Source organism: Nicotiana sylvestris, chromosome 6, assembly GCF_000393655.2.
Source record: "Nicotiana sylvestris chromosome 6, ASM39365v2, whole genome shotgun sequence".
Taxonomy (NCBI): Eukaryota; Viridiplantae; Streptophyta; class Magnoliopsida; order Solanales; family Solanaceae; genus Nicotiana; species Nicotiana sylvestris.
Genome location: NC_091062.1, coordinates 77,315,399 through 77,325,255, shown reverse-complemented (window position 1 = coordinate 77,325,255; position 9,857 = coordinate 77,315,399). Strand labels below are relative to the sequence as shown.

Here is a 9,857-nt window from a genome sequence, read left to right as displayed (position 1 = left end):
CAGAGTAGGTTTGACGTGATTCGGATGTCCGGTTGTGAAAATAGAAGTTTAAAAGCTTTCTTGAAAATTTCATTCGATTTGGTGTTCAATTCGTGTAGTTCTAGGTGTTATTTTAGCGATTTGATTGTGCGAGCAAGTTTGTATGATGTTTTTAGACTTGTGTGCATGTTTGGTTTGGAGCCCCGAGGGTTTGGGTGAATTTCGGATAGGCTACGGAGTGAAATTTGAACTTAAAACATTGCTGGTGTGCCTTTAGTTTTTGTTGCAGGCCTCAGACCTCGCAATTGCAAGGTCAGACTTTGCATTTGCGGCCACTGATGGATTCTCATTTGTGAGATACTCATCGCATTTGCGAAGAGTAGCCGGGGAGGCCAGAGTTCACATTTGCGAACAAAACTTCGCATTTGCGAAATGGGGCTGGGGCAAGCAGTGATCGTAATTACGATCAAATGGTCGCAATTGCGGAAGGTCAAAGTTCGCATTTGCGAACGATTCTTCGTATTTGCGAAGAAAGCAGAGATGGGAAGGATTTCACATTTTGATGGTTTCTTCGCATTTTCGGCAGGTCGCAAACGCGACATCTGCAACTGATCAAAATGGGAGTTAGGCGGGATTTTTGTTCATTCTCTCTAATTTTTAAACTTAAGAACCCTAAGGGCGATTTTTCAAAGGACTCTTCTTCCCCAAATCATCGGTAAGTGATTCTGAACTAGTTTCTTTCAATCTTTCACTATATTTCCTAAGATTTCAACCAAAAATCTTGTATTTTCATAGTAAAAATTTGGGGTTTGGGTAGAAATAGGAATTTTTGTAAAATAGGGATTTAGACCTCAAATTGAGGTCAGATTCCAAAACTAATTACATAACTGGGCTCAGAGATGAATGTGTAATTGAGTTTTGATCCAAATTTCGGGTTTGGACCAAGTGGGCCCGGGAGTTGATTTTTGTTGACTTTTTCAATAGTGAGCTAAATTGAATCTTTTGCAATCATGGGTGATTCCTAAGACTTATTTTGAATCGTATGATTGGTAATTTGCTAGATATTGTTGGTTCGGAGGCTTGTTTGAAAGGCAAAGGTGTGGTTGAGCTTTGAGTAATTTTAAGAGCGAGGTAAGTGTTGTGTCTAACCTTGGCTTAAGGGAATTAGAAACCCTCGGACTATGTGCTATGTGATTCTCATGTGAGCGGCGTATATGCAAGGTGATGAGTGCTTATACGCCGTCGAATTATCCGTTTTCCCTGATTTTCTATTTTTCCTTAATTATTTCCTTCTCTGCCTTAACTGTTGTACGCTCTAAATGCTTTCCGTGCTTAACTGCTATCTGTTAATCAATATCTTCTCCTCTTAATGACGTTAGCTCTTTTCATAGCTTCATGATTCCCCGCTATTTGCTTAAATTGACTTATTTGCACCTTCTAATTGTTAATTACTGGATTGGTCTCGCTATGTAGTATTACTTGTGTAGATTCCTATGTTGTTCAAGGTTTTCTTTTTGGTTCACTTTGGTATTTATTGATCGTAAAGGTTTTTGTGGTTTGAACTGTTGATTTGATTTTGCACATTAAGTATTTGGTACTGATATAGTGGGATCGGGCTGCACGCCGCTGTAGGTGTAATAAGGGTGGATTGATATGGTAGAATAATGGTGAATTCATACTATACGGTGGGATTGGGTTGCACGCCGCAACAGGTGTAATAAGGATGGATTGATATGGTGAAATAAGGGTGAATTATGATACTAATATTGATATATGGTGGGATCGGGTTGCGCGCCACAACATATTTATATATTATCGCTATTGTTGATGTTATTACGATAAAGTAATGTAGGATTTTATGTTGTACGATGGGATCAGGTTGCGCACCGCAACAACCTATGTATTTCTATTTCCTTGAGTTGTGTTGGTTTTCGGTATTGTTATTTGAAATTCTAAAGATTGGTAATTCTGGACGACACTGGTTCATTTCTTGAGGCTGTGGTTATTTTTTTCAGTTGACTATTAAATCTTGTTCTATATTTTCATTATCTGTCATTATTATATATTGCGTACAAGTGTGTAGTGTAGGTGATCCACCTTAGCCTCGTCACTACTTCGTCGAGGTTAGGCTCGACACTTACAGAGTACATGTGGTCGGTTGTATTCATACTATACTTTGCACTTTTTGTGCAGATTTTGGACTCGGTCCCAGCGGCGGCTACTAGTGAGCTCGGATTGGACAGCCTGCGGAGACTTGAGGTACAACTGCTCAGCGCTCGCAGCTCCTGGAGTCCCCTTCTTTGTTTTTATTTAGCTGTGTATCTTCTTTTCAGACAGCTTTATGTTATTCAGACCTTGTATGTACTATTCTAGTAGCTCGTGTACTTGTGACACCGGGTTCAGGGATGTATTAAACGTTTGGCTGTTTTAGCTCCCGCATTATTTACTTTGGATTATTGCAATTAAATCAGTTCTTCTTCATTATTCAATTTTAAATTGTCAAAAAGGATAAATTGTTCTAACGTTGGCTTGCTTAGCAAGTGAAATGTTAGGTGCCATCACGGTCCAGACGGCGGGAATTCCAGGTCATGACACTTATTGCTACTTGTTATACGATCAACCAAACATTATACGTATTGGTTTTCTTGAGGGATCATATGTTAGAATTCTTTTGATAATACAACCAACCAAACAGCCCCTAACTGCAAATTTCATTTTGCCCCTATTAAATCAGCTTATTACATCCTCAAATTTCAACTTCTTATTTGACTAGTCACAGACTTAATGTCAAAATTAAAATTAACGCTAGCATCACAAGAGGGAAGTTGAACAAAAAATTTCTCTAAGCTTGTCTTGTTAATGATGCATTTCAAAGTTGCGAGAGAAAATGGTTGAGAAAAGTATTTATTGATATAATAGATCTATCTTTTCATATTTTATTATTGCGGCAATTTTCTGGCTGTCCAGCAAACCCAAGAGAAATTCAGTTGACAATCATCTTTCAAGTTAGCAGATTCAAGTGTTGAACACAAATAATAATTTAACATTAGTAGTTTAACTAATTAGATGTTCCATAAAAATAAAAACAAAAACTAAGGGTCCATTTCTAGATGAAACCAAACTAAAGTATACTTGAATATGCATTTCTTCTTTCATGTAAATTAGAAACCAAAGGTACCCAGAAAAGAACAAAGCTGGAAAAGAATGATATCAAATGTGAAGGATACTCCTAAATTGAAAATAAAATTCAGAAACACAACTCTCCAAATAATAAGAACAAAAAACTGAAGATGATAGAGAAAGTCTTTTGTTCTTATGTAAGCCCCCAATTTGAAATATGAATAAATAAGAAAAGAGAAGCTAAAAAATTTAAGAAAACATTATGCAGTCCAAATGCTTACTCTTTACTACTATACCTCTCTACATGTTAGGCAGAAAGCAGCTGTTACTTCTGGCTGCTGGTGCTTTTCTTCTTCAGTAGGCTTCCAAATTTGTGAAACAAAGGTTTCTTCTTCTTCTGGCTTTGCTGCTTAGTAGGAGATGTGCCACCACTCTCATGGTTTTCCTTTGAAGATAACCCGTTTATCTGGTCACAACTCTCTCCACCATTATTAGCCGTTAATTCTGATTCTTGAGAGAAGTCTTTGTCCCAAATCTTGCAGCTTTCCGACATTTTACGCTCACTTTCTGCTACATTATCATCTTCCTTTTCTTTGCTCACAAACTCTCTTAGTCCTCCATTTGAATTCTGTACTACTATAGAGGCCTTAAGAGCTTCATCATGTGAGGTGGTGTTGACATCTTCAGGTTTTTCTTCAACATGTTGCTCAGATTGGTAAGGTGGAAGTTCCATCTTAGCCTTCTCTACTCTTCCCTCTCCGTTTTGTTCAGAAAATGTCACTACTCTTGGGAGCATATCGTTGTCGCTATCAGAAAGCTCTCCACTTGCTTCAGGTTGCTTTTTGGCTAATGATCCTTCAAGCAACAAGGACAACTCCTCAACTTTCTTCAATGACGCAGCTTCTCTACTTCGAAGCTCCTCATTTTCGCGAACAATATTCTGCATTTCATCTTCTTTGTCTATTATACATTCCTTCAACCTCATGCTCTCATCCTTTGCTTCGCCAAGAACCTCCTTTAAATAGGTTACCTCAGATTCAGCTTCCTTTAGGGAATTCTTCAAATGAGCTTCTTCATCTTTTTTGGCAGAAGCTTCTTCCTCAGCATCTTTTAGCAGATTTACCAGTCGGCTTATTTCTTTTTCCATTGAAGAATTTTCTTCTTCGGTTTTCTTCATGCAACTCATCAAATGAAGCTCCTTTTCCTCCCACTCAGCCTTCAATTTCAGGTGCTCATCCTTAGATTGTTCAATCGAAATGGTGAGAAAATCAAATTTCTCTTTTGCTTCGTCAAGCATGTCTTCATACTTCTCCTCTGTTGCTTTCAGTACCAACTTCAAATCTTCAAGTTGTGTTTCATAATGTTGATGTTCATCTTGGCTAGACAACAGCCTTTCTTTGGCTTCTCTTGCCTCTGTAGAAACCTCATGCAGAGCTGACACCATACTTTCCATTGCCTTCTTACTTTTTTCATCCTCCTCCTTGGAGCTTTCCAAATCATTTATAAGTCTGTTTTTTTCTTCTAATAGGATTTGAACACTAGCTGCTGCTTGTTTCTCATTCTCCATATCCTGAATCTTCTCCTCTTTCACTATTTCAAGATCAGATATAAGAGAATCAACCTTCTTCCTCATCTCAGAAGCCTCTTCCTTGGCCATTTGAGCACGATGTTCTGATTCCTCAAGATCGCCTTTCTGCCTTGCCATTGACATCTCCGCTATGCCCAAATTCTCCTTGAGACATGCAATCTCAGATTCTGCATCATTCAATGAATCTTTGCTTGCTTCCAGTTGTTTCATGACCGACTCCAGAGTTACTGATGCAGATCTCTCCAAATGATGCGCTTCATCAGCCTGAACCTCTAAATCTTCAACCTTCTTCTTCCACTCCTCTATCAGATTATGTGCGTAAGATTCAGCCATCTTAGCAGCCTCTAAATCGACATTAAGTTGCTTCAGCATAGCTTCTTTTTCCACCACTTTAGCTTCATAAGTTTTTGCTCTCTCTAGTTCTTCTTTCAGCGTCTCCACCTCATGTTTGAGATCTTCCACCAGCTTATTCTTCTCACGAATCTCTGTTTCATTCCAGGAGTTCCCGGAATCAAGTAAAGATCTCATTCTCACTAACTCGGTGGAGAGGATTTCCACCTTCTCTGCATGCATATCAGCAATTTTTGTGGCATCCTCAGCACTGCTAAGCGCCTGATTTTTGACATCACAAGCCATGGCCAATTCACGCTTTGCCCGTTGAAGTTCCTGTGTGGCAGAGAGGAGAGCAGCCACATCCACAGCATGTTGGTTCCTAACAGCTTCGATCTCCTTCTGCCATTCCTCTTCTTTCTTTTGAGCAGCTTCAATCCCCACCTGTTCCATCTCAACAGCACGAAATGTTTCAACTTCAGAGTTCTCTTCAGCTTGCTTTCGAGCTACCAAAGCTTCTCTCAGCTTCTCATTAGATTCCTCAGCGAATTTCTGAGCTTCCTTCATTTCTTCAAGAACTTGGACTTTTTCCTTTTCAACCAAAGCCAACTTCTCCTTGGCCTTCTTAAGATCTTCTTGAGCAACATTTAATTCAGCTTGCAGTTCTAATGGTTTCAGTATCCGTTTAGGCTTTTTCTATATGATCAAAGTCAAACAGTTATCTAAATTAGAATGCATAAGTTCAAGAAGATAAAAGTTTCATCGAGACACAAAAACCAATTCAAATTTTGTAATACTTCTTCCGTTCCAATTTATGTGAACCTATTTGACTGGGCATGGAGGAAAGGATGTCGAGGGTCTATTTGGAAACAGCCTCTCTACCCCAGCGTAGGGGTAAGGTTTGCGTACACACTACCCTCCCCAGACCCCACTAAGTGGGATTATACTGGGTTGTTGTTGTTGTTTGACTGGACATGGAGTTTAAGAAAAAATGAAACTTTTGGAATTTGTGGTCCTAAACAAGTCAAAAAGGAGCCCAGAGTATTTGTGTGGTTATAAAAGCTTCTCATTAAGGGTAGAATTGTAAGTTTAAGCTAAATTGTTACCAAATTTAGAAAGGGGTCATTCTTTTTGGAACGGACCAAAAAGGAAATAGGTTCACATAAATTGTAATGGAGGGAGTAACATTCTTTATTACGACGAAGACTAGCTTTGCTGTAGGAATCACTGTTGGAAAACTAACTAATCACAATAACAAGTCCATACAGAATATCAGAATCTGTGCTTTAGTAGAAATATGTCACAACACGGCCAAGGCAACGCAACTCAAGTCACATCTCCTTAGTTTCATTTTAAAAGAAAAGGGCTGGACAAACAAGTAATGAAATGCAGTTAATAGAAGTACATACATAATATAAAGTGGATTTTGTGAAACTCACATCAGGTAGTGTACTGAGCTTAGAGGACTGCCGTTCCACAGAAAGCTTAGAAATAGCTGATATAGCAGAGTTATCAACACAACGACGTGAATTTTGCAAGGGAGAGAGTGAATCAGCATCAGATTTAGCTATTCCCCTGCTCACTCTATTGATCCGAGGAGTCGATGGTGTTGAATTACTAGGAGTTCCATTTGGAGTTGATCTGGTGCTAGTTCAAATATACAACAATTAGGTAAACCAGATACTCGAAGCAATTAAAAAAACGCAAGATCACAATATCAACCCGCCACCCTCCTCCAAGCGTCCAGTTATTGAAATGCAAACAAATTTAGATGGATCCAAGTCAAAATACACCATCCGAGCTATCTCTTTCTCCTTTTTCTTTTCTTCTTTTTACATTTTGGCGGCATTAGCAAGAAAGAAGCGGATGCACCAGAAATTAGGCCAAATTGAGTGCAACTTTAGAACCTTAGATCAAACTAGATACCACAACAATCTCACGTAAATATGATCCAGCATGCAAGAAGGCAATCAAGCATATCAAGGCACTATTCAAGTACAAGGTGCACAATACGGACAAGGGAATCAGAAAGGAAGCTATTTTCTGGAAAGAGGGCCGGTTACAGTCCTAGGGTACCTCTTCCTATAGTGTAATACGATTCATTAGACATTTGTATTATTAGTGGCAGTTCCATAAAGTCTCAGTTTTCAGCGCATTGGGATGCTTGGAAGGTCGTCATTTCATGGCATTGGGTACTTACTGACAGACCTAATGGGAGGGAGAAATGTTTCTTGTGAAGTTGGACGTATGAAATTTTCTCAAAAGAGAAATGCAGGTTCATGCGCCAAATTTAGAGGCGAATTCAGGATTTTAAATCTTTCTATAGAGTACTAGTTTGTGGTGACGTAATATAAATATGTATATATTTTCTTAAAAATTGTTCAGCTGATAAAAAGATAGTATTTGGCCGCACTCACTGCCAAATACTACATTCCTCCCTGGCTAAGATGGAAAACTCTTAAGCCGCAAGTTGCAACATAACAAGAAAATATGCTAAGAAAAGTTTAAGATGAATAGTAGTCACTGTTGCGGAAGCCAAATGTATATAGTGTGAATAAGTCACAACTACTATACCAAAAATTATGACAGCCACCAAATAATAAATAAGACAATAAAACAACAATAAAGGGAACACCAGAATTTACGAGGTTCGGCTAATTTTGCCTACTCCTCGGACACAACCAATATTTTATTTCACTCCAAAAATACAAGTGAAATAATACTAAAGAGAGAAGATACAAATGCCTTAAACAGATGAGAAGACAAATTAGAGGTGTGTTTAAATCCTAAACATTAAGCCTTCTTTTATAGGGGAAAATCCCCCCAACTTTTGTTTTCCCACCGATGTGGGACAAACATTTTGCCAATTTCAACAGTCACTAGGATTTAGTACAATATCCTCACACCTACAATTAATTAATGCATCATGTATTTGCTCTGTTTGCTCCTGGCACATTAAATTATTGATTTCTTTAAAGTTTGAACACCCTTGACCAGATTCCTGGCTACGCTACTGGTTATAGATAGTGGCGGAGCTAGAATTTTTACTAAGAGGAGTCAAAATATAAAGAAGTAAACTTACGAAGAAGAAGATAAGGATATTCAACATATATACATATATATCAGAACAACCCATATGCTTCGCCTCATGGAAAAAAGTGGCTTCGCCTCTGGTTACATATGCTTCAAAAGCAGTTAAAAATGCAGAACAACCCACAGTTTAGGATCAAAGAAAAAGGACCCATGTCACATCCATCAGAACTTACTTGGATTTGGTGGACATGATGGTGGAAGGCGGGATTTTCCAGGAGACGAGAAAGAAGTACTACCAATTACAACTTAATAAACAAGAATGCTACTTTATCAACAAAAGGAAACAAAAAGCTTATGAGACAATATCAAGATTTCACAATATTGGTACTATTAGCAGTAGGAGAATAACATTAGATGGTTAGAACGGATTGAATTAAGGGATGAATTTACAGAGAAAATCATTTGGGTTGGTGATCTTCCGCCTACAGCGTGGGCATACTAAAGTAGTTAGCACTTCCTCTAATACCAGTTTCAGCTTTCTAATTGCAAGGAGAAATTTTACATTTAAGGTTTCACTTAAATAATAAGTAGAGGAAAGTACCTATTACGTGAATTATGAAAAGGAGAGGGTGAATGAGCATCAGATTTAGCTATTCCCCTGCTCACCCTACTCATCCGAGGAGTTGATGGTGTTGAATTGCTCGGAGTTCCATTTGGAGTTGATCTGGTGCAAGTTCAAATATGCATCAATTAGATAAACCAGATACTCGAAGCAATTCAAAAACGCAAGATCACACTATTGTTATCAAAATGCAAAGAAATTTAGAAGGATCCAAGCCAAAGTTAGAAACCTTTTATCAAAATACAGTTAGCCATTCTGTCTTCTTTCTTCTTTATTGCTTTTTAACAGCATTAGCAAGAAAGAGGCGGTTGCACCAGAAAATCAGACCAAGTTTTAGATGATCCAGAATGCAACAAGGCATTCAAGCACAACAGCAGTTACACGATTTAAGATCAATAAAAATAACCCATATCAGATTCATGGGAACTTACTTGGATTTGGCAGACATGTTGGCTGATTTTTCCAGCAGATAAAGAAACAAGAATGCTACTTTATCTAAAGAGAACACAACACATGCTGCTAAATTGCTGACATTGTCCTCGTGGCTTGTAAAATATCACAGCAGTGGTACTATTAAGACACATGGGTACAGCTGATGAAATATTTACAGAGAAAATCATCTAGGTTGGTCATCTTCTTTCTCCAGAGTGGTATACAAGTTACTTGGTACTTTTTCTATATCAGTTAGCAGCTTTTGAATTGCAAGGAGGAATTTACAAGGCTACCCATGCTGAATGAGAGAAAAGAGGTGTTTTCCTTTGGCAGCAGGGGTAGTAGTGTCAAAATAAGACCTTGTGAATCCATATATAATCTATCTCCTTTTTTCCAGCTGAATAAAGATGGAGAATGGGTCAGGCAGGTTTGCTGTTGTTTTCAGACGTCTATTTCTATAATATGCTTACTTTTCTTTTACAGAAAGGCAAAGATAGTCTTACAGATCGTTAACCAACTTTATTTTTTAATTGATCATCACCTCTCTCACTATCTTCATGATTATTCTTAACTCTTGACTCTTTTTATTTAAACTTATGCAAATGTGTTAATACGATGGGACAGTAATCCTTCATGTCCCTACAGCAAAGCAGATAAAAGTCAGGAAGAATAGAAGCTTCATGTTTACGTTTCATGCATTTTCGCCTAAAAAATAGTTTTAAGGATAATTACCAATAATAGTTCATAATAATT

At 38.0% G+C, this 9,857-nt stretch overlaps 1 protein-coding gene across 4 annotated transcripts; it reads right to left on the bottom strand.

Annotated features, from left to right (window-relative positions):
• Positions 1–3,174: 3,174 nt before the first annotated feature.
• LOC104238993 (WEB family protein At3g02930, chloroplastic-like) lies at positions 3,175–9,208 on the bottom strand. Of its 4 annotated transcripts, none has more exons than XM_009793526.2 (4): positions 9,104–9,208; positions 8,652–8,774; positions 6,457–6,664; positions 3,175–5,713 (listed from the first exon to the last, which is right to left on the bottom strand). In XM_009793526.2, exons 1-4 carry the CDS (start codon positions 9,118–9,120, stop codon positions 3,425–3,427), a joined length of 2,637 nt encoding a protein of 878 aa, XP_009791828.1. In that variant the 5' UTR covers positions 9,121–9,208; the 3' UTR covers positions 3,175–3,424. The 4 variants fall into 4 exon arrangements, with proteins under 4 accessions (XP_009791828.1, XP_009791829.1, XP_070006367.1 ...); XM_009793527.2 differs by having other exon boundaries at positions 6,457–6,658; XM_070150266.1 differs by having other exon boundaries at positions 6,457–6,658; positions 8,902–9,193.
• Positions 9,209–9,857: the final 649 nt, after the last annotated feature.

Bases quoted from the DNA above. Each gene is read 5' to 3' on its own strand.
- LOC104238993 (XM_009793526.2), bottom strand. The intron at 6,665-8,651 runs GTACTTTCCTCT...TATTTGAACTAG, and splicing joins TTTCATAATTCACGTAATAG to CACCAGATCAACTCCAAATG. The intron at 5,714-6,456 runs GTGAGTTTCACA...TTGATCATATAG, and splicing joins AGCTCAGTACACTACCTGAT to AAAAAGCCTAAACGGATACT.